Source organism: Entelurus aequoreus, linkage group LG14, assembly GCF_033978785.1.
Source record: "Entelurus aequoreus isolate RoL-2023_Sb linkage group LG14, RoL_Eaeq_v1.1, whole genome shotgun sequence".
NCBI lineage: Eukaryota > Metazoa > Chordata > Actinopteri > Syngnathiformes > Syngnathidae > Entelurus > Entelurus aequoreus.
This window is the reverse complement of record NC_084744.1, coordinates 56,825,526-56,843,025: the sequence shown is the minus strand read 5'-3', so window position 1 is coordinate 56,843,025 and position 17,500 is coordinate 56,825,526. Positions and strand designations below refer to the sequence as shown.

The following is a 17,500-nucleotide window of genomic DNA, read 5'->3' as shown; positions in this document are numbered from 1 at the left end:
ACACAACTATTTCTGTCGCTTGTTTACTGCAGATGCTGTTCTTTGTTTAACTTCTTTAGTGATTTAGAAGTAGCTAAAACACTGCGGACGGATGTTAGCCGCTAGCTAGTTAGCCACGTCTTAAAGCACCTCTTCCTGAGGGCGTTTCAGTGTTATAACTTCACCTTTATCGATAGTTTTGAAGCCAAAATGCGTCCGTTGTCCCTTTCCTCGTCCACACACTGTGTCTGCTTGTAAGTACTCCGTGTTTGTGCGCTGCCGAACATGCTCCAGCAATGTCATGACGCGACGACATGCCCGGTTAAAAAATAAAAAAATAAAAATTGTGAACCGGTACTTTTCAAACAGAGTATAGTACCGTTTTTGATTCATTAGTACCGCTATACTATACCAGTACAACCCTACCTGAGTACCTAAATACTATTTCCACCTGTTTTCTTATTAATTTGTCGACTATTTATTTTGCAACCGTCTATTTTTGGCTAAGAATTATGACTGTTATTGCTTTTTGATGACTAAGTTCGAGTGGAGCGTTCACACTGCAGTCTCGTCGCATACATATCCCACTTATATCCACATGCGAAAATTCGGAATTGCACTGTTGATATTGACACGAAATCTGATACAGGTCACATATCGGCAAACAAGGTCCATCAGTGAAGGGAGACGTCTGGTTCTTAGCTTTCAGGAAATGTGTCCCTCAAAACAATTTAGCAGAACATCCCTGGTATACACGCTTGAATATTTAACATTCAGTTGCACAGATGGCATCTAAAAGACAGTTTTTTTTATCTTGATCCCATTAGTGGACCATCAAAGAGTACTTGAATGTCTTTAAAATGACTTCCATCTCGTTTTACCGGATGACTTTGTGCTGCAGGCAGGAAACGCTAAAGCCTGGTTCTACTTTGTTGTCGGAGGTTTTTCTTTTTCTTTTTTTTTTTTTTGCGGGAGGCCTCCGACTTTGCTGCTCCGAAAGAATGCACCAGTAAAAGTCTAGGGCACGCACTAATCATGTTTTGTGTGTGTACTCAAACGTTTTGGGGAGCACAGACCCAATACTGGAATGATCCTCAATCCTATTGAGAAAAAAAACATCTGCAATTTTTACTTGCTCTCCTAAAGCAGTGCTATTCAACTAAATCATTCCAAGGGCCACATTCCCAAAAAATGAAGGACCAGAGAACTGGACTTCTCCCTTCAATATTTTGTTTTATTTTAAACAGACTTACACGTATCAGAAAAAAAATGCCTTGCTTTTGCAAATTACAAATGTCCACTGCCTGGTTAAATCGGGGCACTAAGCAGAGTCTTATACCGTTTGAGGGAACACAAATAAATAATTAGATGCATGTTTTGGACATCATTGAAAAATATACGTATGCAAAAATTCCTCTGAAAATTCACCAAAATGTCACCGCGGAGTTGTTGAGTCTGTTTAGTTAATTGGAGAGCTAGCTTCCGCAGCTAGTGGGTCCATGCCGATGACTTCTGTTTTGTTTGATCGTCCGTTTTACTGCCTTGTTACAGACACCGTTTGGAAACAATTAAGGTACGTAAATAAACATTTACAGAATCTTTCTGTGTAAATAACAACTGATATCACAATGTATATATCTGCGGCTTATAGTCAGAGTGTGGATAATATATGGATATTTTTTCCCCCCTAAAATTTAGTGGGTGCGGTGCTCAATAGTATATATATATATATATATATATATATATATATATATATATATATATATATATATATATATATATATATATATATATATATATATATATATATATGTATATATATATATATATATATATATATTTTTTTTTTTTTTTTTTTTTTTTTTTTATTTATACACACACATATAGATATATACATATGTATATATATATGCATGCATTGTGTGTATATATTAATATGTATATATTTATTTATTTATATATATGTATACTGTGTATATATATATATATTTATATATATTATGTATATACTATATATATATATATATATATACTTGTATATTATATATATATATATATATATATATATATATATATATATATATATATATATATATATATATATATGTGTGTGTGTGTGTGTGTGTGTGTGTGTGTATGTATATGTGTATATATATATGAATGCAGCTGAGATAGGCTCCAGCACCCCCCGCGAACCCGAAAGGGACAAGCGGTAGAAAATGGATGGATGGATATATATATATATATATATATATATATATATATATATACATACATATATATATATATATATATATATATATATATATATATATATATATATATATATATATACACACACACATATAGATATATACACATGTATATATATGCATGCATCGTGTGTGTGTGTGTATATATATATATATAATGTATACTGTATATATACGTATACATACCGTATTTTCCGGACTATAGAGCGCTCTGGTATATAAGACACACCCACTAAATTTTAGAAGAAAAAAATATTTTCCATATATTAGCCGCACCGGACTATAAGCCGCATATATATACGTTGTGAAATGAGTTATTTACAAAGAAAGGTTTTTAAATGTTTATTTACATACCTTAATTGTTTCCAAACAGTGTCTGTAAAACGGCAGTAAAACGGCTGATCAAACAAAACAGAAGTCATCGTCATGTACCCACTAGCTGCGGAAGCTAGCTCTCCAATCAGCTACACAGACTCAATAACTCCACGGTGATGCTTTGGTGAATTTACGAAACTGAAACAATGCAAAAAGAATGCAATTGTAACACAGACACTCGTAAACGACGCTAGCTTCACTACAATACGATAGCACGTACAAGTATATGGGACGGCTTAGTGAGTAAGAACTGTTTTAGTTGCATTTAAAAATTTACAAACGTTGCTTGGAGTGATGAATGAAGAATTCATACAAGTAAAAACGCTATGGATGGCTAGAAGACGGGACAGCACCTGTACTTCCGGTTGAAAGCTCAGTCTAAACAGAAGGGCAATGCAGCAGACTTAGACAAACTTTAGTGATCAACAAGGGAAATTGTTCCACACAGTAGCTCAGTTACTCAGGATGGAAAGGATAATGCACAAAAAGAGGGCGTAAACAAAAGGTATAAAGTACACAAAACATTTACCATAGTAGCAATATAAAATGTAACCTATATGTAATATTTACATATTATATATACAGTATATAATATATACTGATACATCATATTATATTATTCTATAATATATAACAAATCCCAATTACCATGTACAATATTACAGTATATGTAACAGCTGCAGCAAAAAAAAAAAGGGCAGCATATGGCACCGGCCAAAAAAACAGCGCAAACAATAACACACCTTTTCAGTGTCTTTACTTGTCTGTTTTTTTTTTTTTTTCAAACTATTTGCAGGACAGCGAAGAAAAATCCATAAATTAGTTGCACCATTTCATGAGTCGCGGGGTTCGAAGCGTAGGAAAAAAAGGAGAGGCTTACTGTAATTAAAACATAAATTGGCAAACCTTTCTGCCACAATTTCCGCCAGGGATCATACCCAGTGCATTAAACGAGACAGTGATTGTGTCAAGGGGGACATTCGCTCATACATCCTTAACAGGGATGGAGCAGGAAAGGGCTGGGAATGAGTTTGCGGTAAAAATCGCCCTGTGAGTCATCGATTGACATTTAAACATTTTCCGCCTTTTTAGGCCCTAAGCACAACTTGTGATCTGCATGTCGGGCGGGGCGGCCCTGGCCTTTAGGAGGTTTTAAATGTTAATTCAAGAATCTGCCCTTGTCTTTACACTAGTCCAAGTTCCAGGTCCAAGTTTAATTTTTTTTTTTTTTTTTTTTGCTGCAAAACTGTTAAAGTCTCTGATGCTTTGAACTGTGGCGTCTTTCCTGGTTGAATAACCCAGGGGTTCCCCGACCTTTTTTTTCCCACCAGGGACCGGTTTAATGTATGCATTATTTCCACGGACCGACTTTTCACGTGTGGAAGATAAAAACAGCAAAAAAATTTAGCATTAAAAAATCAACTCACAGGAGCCCTGGGCGTGTTTCTTTGCAAAAAAGATGGTCGCCGGCACGTTGATGGCATATACTATATACCGGTGTTTCTTAACCATAGGGCCGGGGCCCAGTGTCGGGCCGCGAGCGCCCCCTAGAATGTAATATATGTGTTTTTTCAGCTGTGGTCCGCATAGGCCACAGCAGTACTTTAGTTGTAATACACTTTTCCACCACTTGTGGCAGTAATGACAATATAAAACAACCAGAGTGAAATTCATAGAGAAGTTTCTCAAGCGCAAAAATGATGACTAAAGTGGTATTTTCATTTGCACTTTGATTTTATTGGCAGTTTAGTTAAAAAACATATTTATTACTCATTTAGTTTATTTATTTTAGCAGAACATAATGTATATTGTATGTAAATATTTTTAATTTCGAAAAAAAATCATAATATGACCCCTTTAATGCGCCTTATAATCCGGTGCGCCTTTTGTATGAAAAAAGACCTGACTAGACCCGCTCTTCGGCAGTGCGCTTAATGTACAGAATGATTCTGGTTGTGCTTACCGACCTCGAAGCATTTTTATTTGGTACGTGGAGTAATGATAAGTGCGACCGGTAGATGGCAGTCACACATAAGAGATATGTGTAGACTGCAATATGACGCAAGTACACAACACCAAAACTTTGAATGTTCCATTGAAAATAAAGAACATTACACATGGCAATAAAAAAAAAATCTGTCAAAATGTTTTAGTACGACTTTGAAGATGTTATGTAGACCACAAGGAAATGTTTTAAATTTAGAAAAAAAAATCATTATAGACCCCTTTAATGCGCCTTATAATCCGGTATGAAAAAAGACCTGAATAGACCCGCTCTTTGGCAGTGCGCCTTATAATTCGGCGCGCCCTATGGTCCAGAAAATACGGTTACTTACGTCGGAGCGTCCCTTGAGTCAATATCTTCGACAATTGCAACTTTGCCGAGAGGTAGATTGGCCGAGTCTTCTCTCAGTGCTCCTGGAGTGATCTCCGAGTGCCTAAGTGCAATGAGCAACCAGTTACCAAAAATATGGCCTGACAGGATGTAAGTATATATTTCATGTAGTAACATTCATAATAACATGTAATATATACATGATGTAAGTATATATGACATGTAGTAACATTCATAATAACATGTAATATATACATGATGTAAGTATACATGTCATGTAGTAACATTCATAATAATATGTAATATATACATGATGTAAGTATATATGTCATGTAGTAACATTCATAATAACATGTAATATATACATGATGTAAGTATATATGTCATGTAGTAACATTCATAATAACATGTAATATATACATGATGCAAGTATATATGTCATGTAGTAACATTCATATTAACATGTAATATATACATGATGTAAGTATATATGTCATGTAGTAACATTCATAATAACATGTAATATATACATGATGTAAGTATATATGTCATGTAGTAACATTCATAATAACATGTAATATATACATGATGTAAGTATATATGTCATGTAGTAACATTCATAATAACATGTAATATATACATGATGCAAGTATATATGTCATGTAGTAACATTCATAATAACATGTAATATATACATGATGTAAGTATATATGTCATGTAGTAACATTCATGATAACATGTAATATATACATGATGTAAGTATATATGTCATGTAGTAACATTCATAATAACATGTAATATATACATGATGTAAGTATATATGTAGTATCTAGTAACATTCATAATAACATGTAATATATACATGATGTAAGTATATATGTAATGTAGTAACATTCATAATAACATGTAATATATACATGATGTAAGTATATATGTAGTATCTAGTAACATTCATAATAACATGTAATATATACATGATGTAAGTATATATGTCATGTAGTAACATTCATAATAACATGTAATATATACATGATGTAAGTATATATGTAGTATCTAGTAACATTCATAATAACATGTAATATATACATGATGTAAGTATATATGTCATGTAGTAACATTCATAATAACATGTAATATATACATGATGCAAGTATATATGTCATGTAGTAACATTCATAATAACATGTAATATATACATGATGTAAGTATATATGTCATGTAGTAACATTCATAATAACATGTAATATATACATGATGTAAGTATATATGTCATGTAGTAACATTCATAATAACATGTAATACATACATGATGTAAGTATATATGTAGTATCTAGTAACATTCATAATAACATGTAATATACACATGATGTAAGTATATATGTCATGTAGTAACATTCATAATAACATGTAATATATACATGATGTAAGTATATATGTAGTATCTAGTAACATTCATAATAACATGTAATATATACATGATGTAAGTATATATGTCATGTAGTAACATTCATAATAACATGTAATATATACATGATGTAAGTATATATGTAGTATCTAGTAACATTCATAATAACATGTAATATATACATGATGTAAGTATATATGTTATGTAGTAACATTCATAATAACATGTAATATATACATGATGTAAGTATACATGTCATGTAGTAACATTCATAATAACATGTAATATATACATGATGTAAGTATATATGTCATGTAGTAACATTCATGATAACATGTAATATATACATGATGTAAGTATATATGTCATGTAGTAACATTCATAATAACATGTAATATATACATGATGTAAGTATATATGTAATGTAGTAACATTCATAATAACATGTAATAAATATATGATGTAAGTATATATTTAGTACCTAGTAACATTCATAATAACATGTAATATATACATGATGTAAGTATATATGTAGTAACTAGTAACATACATAATAACATGTAATATATACATGATGTAAGTATATATGTAGTATCTAGTAACATTCATAATAACATGTAATATATACATGATGTAAGTATATATGTAGTATCTAGTAACAATCATAATAACATGTAATATATACATGATGTAGGTATATATGTCATGTAGTAACATTCATAATAACATGTAATATATACATGATGTAAGTATATATGTAGTATCTAGTAACATTCATAATAACATGTAATATACACATGATGTAAGTATATATGTCATGTAGTAACATTCATAATAACATGTAATATATACATGATGTAAGTATATATGTCATGTAGTAACATTCATGATAACATGTAATATATACATGATGTAAGTATATATGTCATGTAGTAACATTCATAATAACATGTAATATATACATGATGTAAGTATATATGTCATGTTGTTGCTCTCAGTGCTGCTGGAGTGATCTCCGAGTGCCCAAGTGCAAAAGAGCAACCAGGCACCAAAAATAGGGCCTGGTTGCTAATCGTAAATACCCATCCCTGATCGTAACTTTAGGCGAAAAGTGACATTTTTAAAGCACAATTTTCAAAATAAGAGTCTCCGCTTTAAACGTGCGTAAACATGGAGAGTTTCCTAACAGGCAGAGCGACAGGCCAAGTGTATCAAATGAATGAAGGCAATGGAAACTTTTTTATGTAAGCGTTGGCTCAGGATGTTTGTTTTGTTGTTACTATTCATAGTTACGCACTTTTACAACGATAAAAAAGTGTGGATTGCAATGATTTGCCGTGACTAAGCGACACCGAACATAACATAAAACTGCGTATGGCTCATCCTAAGTTGGAAAAATGGTGTAATTCCGCTCCCCTCAATAGGACAATGTGAAAACCCACGGAATGTGTCTAAATATAAACATATGTTTGGATGCAGGTTCCACAAATAAAAGCATCAGCTCCGCCGCCTGTCTGCCTGGACAGTCGTGGTCAAAAGTGTGCATACACTTGTAAAGAACATAATGTCATGGCTGTCTTGACTTTCCAATCATTTCTACAACTCTTTATTTTTTTGTGATAGAGTGATTGGAGCACATACTTGTTGGTCACACAAAAAAACATTCATGAAGTTTGGTTCTTTTATGAATGTATTATGGGTCTACTGAAAATGTGACATGGTCAAAAGTATACATACAGCAATGTTAATATTTGCTTACATGTCCCTTGGCAAGTTTCACTGCAATACGGCGCTTTTGGTAGCATCCACAAGCTTCTGCTTGAATTTTTGACCACTCCTCTTGACAAAATTGGTGCAGTTCAGCTAAATGTGTTGGTTTTTCTGACATGGACTTGTTTCTTCAGCATTGTCCACAAGTTTAAGTCAGGCCATTCTAAAACCTTCATTCTAGCCTGATTTAGCCATTCCTTTACCACTTTTGACGTGTGTTTGGGGTCATTGTCCTGTTGTAACACCCAACTGCGCCCAAGACCCAACCTCCGGGCTGATGATTTTAGCTTGTCCTGAAGAATTTGGAGGTAATCCTCCCTTTTTCATTGTCCCATTTACTCTCTGTAAAGCACCAGTTCCATTGGCAGCAAAACAGGCATAATACTACCACCACCATGCTTGACGGTAGGAATGGTGTTCTTGGGATTAAAGGCCTCACCTTTTCTCCTCCAAACATATTGCTGGGTATTGCGGCCAAACAGCTCCATTTTTGTTTCATCTGACCACGGAACTTTCCTCCAGAAGTAGAGATGTCCGATATTATCGGCCTGCCGATATTATCGGCCGATAAATGCTTTAAAATGTAGTATCGGAAATTATTGGTATCGTTGTTTTTTTATTATCGGTATCTGTTTTTTAATTTTAATTTTTTTATTTTTAATTAAATCAACATAAAAAACACAAGATACACTTACAATTAGTGCACCAAACCAAAAAACCTCCCTCCCCCATTTACACTCATTCACACAAAACGGTTGTTTCTTTCTGTTATTAATATTCTGGTTCCTACATTATATATCAATATATATCAATACAGTCTGCAAGGGATACAGTCCGTAAGCACACATGATTGTGGTCCACTAATAGTACTAACAGTTAATTTTACTAATTTGCATTAATTACTAGTTTCTATGTAACTGTTTTTATATTGTTTTACTTTCTTTTTTTTATTCAAGAAAATGTTTTTAATTTATTTATCTTATTTTATTTTATTAATTTTTAAAAGTAGGACCTTATCTTCACCCCATACCTGGTTGTCCAAATTAGGCACAATAATGTGTTAATTCCACGACTGTATATATCAGTATCGGTTGATATCGGTATCGGTGATTAAAGAGTTGGACAATATCGGGATATCAGCAAAAAGCCATTATCGGACATCCCTATCCAGAAGGTATTATCTTTGTCCATGTGATGTCAGATGAAACAAAAATTTAGCGGTTGGGCCACAATACCCAGCAATATCCATCCATTTTCTACCGCTTGTCCCTTTCGGGGTGCTGTAGCCTATCTCAGCAGCATGTTTGGAGGAAAAAAGGTGAGGCCTTTAATCCCAGGAACACCATCAATCAATCATTCAATCAATCAATCAGTGTGCTGTTTTGTGCACAAGAACAAAAAACAATATCCATAAACACAAGCTGGGGTTTGGTGTGGAAGAATGTATAAATATATATACCGTATTTTCCGCACTATAAGGCGCACCTAAAAACCTCCAATTATCTCAAAAGCTGACAGTGCGCTTTATAATCCGGTGCGCCTTATATATGGACCAATATTGAGGTCTCGCAACTACGGGATGCATAACGTAACCCCAGCCTCTACTGTAGCGTCTATTCTGTGCGCCTTATAATGCGGTGCGCCTTATATATGAACAAAGTTTTTAAAATAGGCCATTCATTGAAGGTGCGCCTTATAATACAGTGCGCCTAATAGTGCGGTAAATACGGTATATATATTCGAGGTTTCTGTGGTTTATCCATATACGTTAGGTCAGGAAGAAACACAGAGGCTATTTCATCCCTACAAGCCTGTTTTCGCGGGGTTCCCTGCTCTTCATGGGATTCAGAAAATCCCCTGAAGAGCATGGACAAAGATAAGACCTTCTGGAGGACAGTTCCGTGGTCAGATGAAACAAAAATTGAGCTGTTTGGCCACAATACCCAGCAATATGTTTGGATGAGAAAAAGGTGAGGCCTTTAATACCAGGAACACTAGGCCTACCGTCAAGCATGGTGGTGGTAGTATTATGCTCTGGGCCTGTTTTGCTGCCAATGGAACTGGAGCTTTACAGAGAGTAAATGGGACAATGTAAAAAGGAGGATTACCTCCAAATTCTTCAGGACAAGCGGAGGTTGGGTCTTGGGTGCAGTTGGGTGTTCCAACAGGACAAAAGTGGTAAAGGAATGGCTAAATCTGGCTAGAATGAAGGTTTTAGAATGGCCTTCCCAAAAGTCCTGACTTAAACGTGTGGACAATGCTGAAGAAACAAGTCCATGTCAGAAAACCAACACATTTAGCTGAACTGCACCAATTTTGTCAAGAGGAGTGGTCAAAAACTCAACCGGAAGCTTGTGGATGGCTACCAAAAGTGCCTTATTACAGTGAAACTTGCCAAGGGACATCCATCCATCCATCCATGCATTTTCTACTGCTTATTCCTTTCGGGGTCGCGGGGGATGCTGGAGCCTATCTTAGCTACAATCGGGCGGAAGGCGGCGTACACCCTGGACAAGTCGCCACCTCATCACAGGGCAGATAGACAGACAACATCCACACTCACATTCACACACAAGGGCCAATTTTGGGGTTGCCAATCAACCTAAGGCTCGAACCCATTATTCATAATTAAACATTGTTTCCTATGGAGAAATTTGATTCGCCATACCAACTTTAACATTTTTGAAAGCTGTTCAAGAACCAATTACCGCATTTTTCGGAGTATAAGTCGCACCGGAGTATAAGTCGCACCGGCCGAAAATGCATAATAAAGAAGGAAAAAAACATATATAAGTCGCACTGGAGTATAAGTCGCATTTTTGGGGGAAATTTATTTGATAAAAGCCAACACCAAGAATAGACATTTGAAAGGCAATTTAAAATAAATAAAGAATAGTGAACAACAGGCTGAGTAAGTGTACGTTATATGAGGCATAAATAACCAACTGAGAACGTGCCTGGTATGTTAACGTAACATATTATGGTAAGAGTCATTCAAATAACTATAACATATAGAACATGCTATACGTTTACCAAACAATCTGTCACTCCTAATCGCTAAATCCCATGAAATCTTATACGTCTAGTCTCTTACGTGAATGAGCTAAATAATATTAGTTGATATTTTACGGTAATGTGTTAATAATTTCACACATAAGTCGCTCCTGAGTATAAGTCGCACCCCCGGCCAAACTATGAAAAAAACTGCGACTAATAGTCCGAAAAATACGGTAAGTTTGTAAATGGAGTTTTCAATGTATGACTGCTTTAAGTCCATACTGTAATTGTATAGTATGTCTCTCATTGTTTAACCAAAGGACATGTAAGCAAATATTAACATTGCTGTATGTATACTTTTGACCAAGTCACATTTTCAGTAGACCCATAATAAATTCATAAAAGAACCAAACTTCATGAATGTTTTTTTTGAGACCAACAAGTATGTGCTCCAATCACTCTATCACAAAAAAATAAAACTTGTAGAAATTATTGGAAACTGAAGGATACCATGACATTATGTTCTTTACACGTGTATGTACACTTTTGACCACGACTGTACGTTCTGCATATCTCTAGACATCGTGTCTGCGCTTGAACGCCAACTCATTGTCTCGCCTTCTGTCTGTTCTGTCCCTGGTGTTCCTGCGAGCGTGCGCCTTTTGACTAAAGCAGAGTGGGGGAAAAAATGCTCGTTTAATGTGGGCTGAAGCAAAACAGATGTCCTCGACTTGGCCAAGTGAGGGAATGAAAAAAGCTATGGTGATCGGAATATTCACATGTTGCAAACGTGTGGGAGTATTCCCGTCGACTGGTGCTGCTTCTCTCAAGAAGCGGCCTTTGAAAGAAGGAAATAATCATTAAACACAGACTTTTTTTATTTTTGTGTCTCCCTATCTCTATTACAACTCCTTATCTCTCTTTCAGGGACCTTCTGGCCCTCCCGGACCACCAGGAACTGATGTAAGTATATATATATAAAAAAAGGAGTCTATTTACACTGCAAAAAGTCAGTGTTCAAAAACAACAAAAAATTAAAGCTGCAAGAAGCGATGGACGGGACCGATTTTAAGGGCTCATAAAATCCAAACCGGAGCAGTAATTAAAACTCTTTCATCAACTTTTAATCAGAAGGGTTCAATCTCTCTCCTGTGCTAATTTGAAGCCGACACGACAAACGCGCTCAGAGGAGATAATGTTTGAAAAAAGGTGACTGTTTTTACACAACTTTTGTTTTGAAGGGGGAATTGCAAACTTCCTTCTAATTTTTGCTGGGGGTTGTCAGTGTATGAAATATAGGTCTAAGTGAGACCTACAAAGAGGTTTCATGTCTCTACGACATTCCTACTGGGAGTTAGAGGCAGTTTTGTCTGTGTTTTCTTCCTAGGGGGCGCTAGAGCGCAATTTTGAGTTTTGGGGTATGGTTTTTTGATTAGATCGCAATTTTCGCCAGTCCTGATGTGTGTGTCCAATTTGGTGAGTTTTGAAGCATGTGAGGGGGTCAAATTACAGCTCAAAGAGGCGGCGGTATAATAATAAAACGCTATAAATTCAATAGGGTCCTCTGTCCCAAAGGGACATCGGTCCCTAAAGATACAAAAATGAGGGGAATTTTACTTGAACTAAGCAAAATTATCTGCGAATAGAACAAAAACATTTGGCTTGTCAAGACTTTCCAAAACAAGTAACATTAGCTAACTTCAATGAACCCAAAAATACCTTAAAATAAGTATATTCTCACTAATAAGAAGTGCACTTTTCTTGGTAGAAAAAAAAACATGAGACCTTTGTTGCTCAATATGTTGAAAAATATTCTTAAATGAAGTAAATGCTAGTTCCATTATCTTGACATAATGATATGCGCACGGCATTACATTTCTTGAAACCAGCAAACTTATACTAAAAACTAATTTATTGTTCTTAATGGAAAGGCAACAAGGCAACCGCTTGTTGCTCTCGGGGTCTCAGGCAAAACATATGGTCTAAAAATCCATTTTTCCATCGATAATATGACATCATCGCGGCAAGTGCGTGCTCTTTCAGTCAATTAGTGCGCACACTGCAAAAACTGAAATCTAAGTAAGATTAGATATCTCAAATAAGGGCGATATTTGCTTATTTTCTGTCTAATAAGATAATTCTTCTCACTAAGCAGATTTTATGTTAGAGTGTTTTACTTGTTTTAAGGGTTTTGGTCCTAAATGATCTCAGTAAGATATTACAGCTTGTTGCTGAGATTTGATGACCTATATTGAGTAAAGCATGCTTGAAACTAGAATATCCACTGTTGCGAAGCTGTGTCATCAACACTCACAAGTACAAAACTACTTTTTTGAACTAATAATTTCTTATTTCAAGCATGAAAACAAAAAATCATGACTTTGACACAAATGTGTCTCATAATTAAAACAGATGACAGCCAAATGGACTTTGCTGTTTTATTTTCAATGAAACAATAGAAAATAGGTACTCCTATAGTAGTACAGTTGGCACAGTACAGTAAACTGACAGTTAATATTTAAACATTTAACATTTCAAACAATTTTGAAGACAAATAGTTCATGCACATTCAGATAAATTCCTCAAAATGACAATTAAAAACATTTTGGCCGGGGGCCGGGCTGTATATATGCGCACTAATTGACTGAAAGGGCACGCACTTGGCGCGATGATGTCATGTTGTCGATGGAAAAATGCATTTTTAGACCATATGATTTGCCTGAGACCCCGAGAGTAACAAGCGGTTGCCTTGTTGCCTTTCCGTTAAGAACAATAAATTAGTTTTTAGTATATGTTTGCTGGTTTCAAGAAATGTAATGCCGAGCGCATATCATTATGTCAAGATAATGGCACTAGCATTTACTTCATTTAAGAATATTTTTCAACATATTGAGCAAAAATATATTTTTTAAAAATTCTGCCAAGAAAAGTGTAGTTGTTATAAGTGAGAATATACTTATTTTAAGGTATTTTGGTGTTCATTAAGGTTAGCTAATTAGGGACCGAATGCCCCTTTGGGACAGAGGACCCTATTGTATTTGTAAGGTTTTATTATTATTATACCGCCGCCTCTTTGAGCTGTAATTTGACCCCCTTAACATGCTTCAAAACTCACCATATTTGACACACACATCAGGACTGGCGAAAATTGCGATCTAATCAAAAACCTAGCCCCAAAACTCAGAATTGCGCTCTAGCGCCCCCTAGGAAGAAAACACAGACACAACTGCCTGTAACCTCCAGTAGGAATGTCGTAGAGACATGAAACAAAAACCTCTATGTAGGTCTCTCTTAGACCTAGATTTCATACACTGACATCCTTCAGCAAAAATCAACAGAGGGTTTGCAATTCCCCCTTCAAAACAAAAGTTTTGAAAAAACAGTCACCTTTGCCTATTGGAGCTATAATTTGACCCCCTTAACATGCTTCAAAACTCACTAAACTGGACACACATATCAGGACTGGCAAAAATTACGATCTAATAAAAAAAACCAACCCCAAAACTCAAAATTGCGCTCTAGCGCCCCCTAGGAAGAAAACACAGACAAAACTGCTCCTAGGAAGGAAACTCAGACAAAACTGCCTGTAACTTCCAGTAAGAATGTCGTAGAGACATGAAACAAAAACCTCTATGTAGGTCTCGCTTAAACCTAGATTTCATTCACTGACAACCCCCAGCAAAAAAGGAAGTTTGCAATTCCCCCTTCAAAACAAAAGTTTTGTAAAAACCGGTTACCTTTTTTCAAACATTATCTCCTCTGAGCGCGTTTGTCGTGTCGGCTTCAAATTAGCACAGGAGAGAGATTGAACCCTTCTGATTAAAATTTGACGAAAGAGTTTCAATTACTGCTCCGGTTTGGATTTTATGTGCCGTCAAAGTCGGTCCCGTCCATCGCTGCTTACAGCTTTAATTTTACTTGTTTTGGAAAGTCTTGACAAGCCAAATGTTCTTGTTCTATTGGCAGATAATTTTGCTTAGTTCAAATAAAATACCCCTAATTTTTGTATATTTTCTTTTCTTGTTTTTGAACACTGACTTTTTGCAGTGCATGATTTCTTTTTTCAAAGTCATGATTTCTTTTTTCATGCTTGAAATAAGAAATGATTACTTTGAAAAAGTAGTTTTATACTTGTGAGTGTTGATGACACAGCTTTGCAACAGTTGATATTCTAGTTTCAAGCATGTTTTACTCAATATAGGTCATCAAATCTCAGCAACAAGCTGTAATATCGTACTGAGATCATTTAGGACCAAAAGACTTAAAACAAGTAAAACACTCTAACATAAAATCTGCTTAGTGAGAACAATTATGTTATCAGACAGAAAATAAGCAAATATCACCCTTATTTGAGATATTTCATCTTACTTAGATTTCAGTTTTTGCAGTGTAGTCTGATCCCTCGCACATATATTATCCACCAGACCCAAGGCTTAGACTTAACTCCCTAAAGAGACTGCAAAATTGGAGTTTGAACGTGATACTCCACGTTCGGTCCAAAAAGGCACACGTCCAATTTCCTGAACACCAAATCCCACAGCCTTCCACCCAACAGTCCCCTCAGTGAAATATCAACATTGTGTTTTTCTTTTCCCGCCACTTTTTTTTTTTGGCCCCGAAAAGCCGCCCTTTTCGGCATTAGAAAAAGTTATGTAAGGGTTTAAGAGCGTGTTGCCATACACTAACTCCGCCTCTCTCCTTAGGAATGTGAAATTCTGGATATCATCATGAAGCTGTGCTGTGAGTTTTGTTGGAGAAGTTCTACACAACACATACAGTGGTGGTCAAAAGTTTACATACACTTGTAAAGAACATAATGTCATGGCTGTCTTGAGTTTCCAATAAGTTGAATTTATTATGGGTCTATAATAAATAGTATAATATATAAAATAAGGCGCTTTTGGTAGCCATCCACAAGCTTCTGCTTGAATTTTTGACCACTCCTCTTGACAAAATTGGTGCAAGTCAGCTAAATGTATTGGTTTTCTGACATGGACTTGTTTCTTCAGCATTGTCCACACACACGTTTAAGTCAGGACTTTGGGAAGGCCAATCTAAAACCTTCATTCTAGCCTGATTTAGCCATTCCTTTACCACTTTTGTGGCCCGGATCATGTTTTGTTATGTCCTGTTAGTTTTGGACGCCCCTAGTTCCTGTTTTGTGCGCCCTTGAGTTTGTTTTAGTTACCATGGTTACTTATTATTTTCACCTGCCTCTGATTGGTGTTCGGGACGCTCACCTGTTTCCCGAGCACTAATCAGATCCAGTCCAATCCACTTTATTTATGTAGCACATTTAAACAACAAAAATGTTTCCATAGTGCTGCACAACAATATTAAAAACAATATTCAAATATTAACCTTAGCTCCATCAATGACTGAATAAAAACAAAAACAAAAAAAATATATAACCAATATAAAAACAATATACAGTAAAAATAAATATGATTAAAAACAATTTTAAAGGGTAAAACCAATTAAAACAGTAAATAGAAAATAAAAAAAACAGTAAATAAAAAATAAAAATTTATAAAAAACACAGAGGACAACAGAAGACCACACAACTCACATAGTGTTAAAAGCCAAAGAATAAAAGTGGGTCTAAAGACGAGACTTAAAACACTCCACTGTGGGAGCAGTTTGAACATGTTTCAAACTGCTCCCACAGTTTGAAACAGGCATTATTTAAGCCTGCCTTTGCCGGTCAGTCGGCCTGGTTTCGTTGTTTGCTACACACAACCCTGTTTTTCTTGTCTCCTAGTCCATGCGTCCTGTGCTAAGTGGTAGCCTTAGCTTCCCGTGCGTTCAGGCACGTCGCTCCTTCTGCTTGCTTTCTGTTTTTGGTACGTGTTTAATTTTGAAGATTAAATCGTGTTCCTACCCGCACGACTTGTCCGGAGTGGTCCGTCTGCATCCCGGGGGAACGAACCCCGCAGTAAGCTGCGACCATCCCCACCCCCACTTCGTCGTGACATTTTGGGGGTCATTGTCCTGTTGGAACACCCAACTGCGCCCGAGACCCAACCTCCGGGCTGATGATTTTAGCTTGTCCTGAAGAATTTGGAGGTAATCCTCCTTTTTTCATTGTCCCATTTACTCTCGGTAAAGCACCAGTTCCATTTGGCAGCAAAACAGGCCCAGAGCATAATACTACCACCACCATGCTTGACGGTAGGAATGGTGTTCCTGGGATTTTCTCCTCCAAACATATTGCTGGGTATTGGGGCCAAACAGCTCAATTTTTTGTTTCATCTGACCACAGAACTTTCCTCCAGAAGGTCTTATCTTTGTCCATGCTCTTCAGGGGATTTTCTGAATCCCATGAAGAGCAAGGAACCCCGCGAAAACAGGCTTGTAGGGATGAAATAGCCTCTGTGTTTCTTCCTG

At 35.8% G+C, this 17,500-nt stretch overlaps 1 protein-coding gene across 1 annotated transcript in view; it reads left to right on the top strand.

Moving 5' to 3' along the window:
- Positions 1-17,500, top strand: part of col6a1 (collagen, type VI, alpha 1) — an 89,411-nt gene that overhangs the window by 57,615 nt on the left and 14,296 nt on the right. The window contains exons 27-28 of the mRNA XM_062070287.1: positions 12,041-12,076; positions 15,817-15,853. Of these exons, the coding sequence (XP_061926271.1) occupies positions 12,041-12,076; positions 15,817-15,853 (73 nt within the window). The remainder of the gene's footprint in view (positions 1-12,040; positions 12,077-15,816; positions 15,854-17,500) is intronic.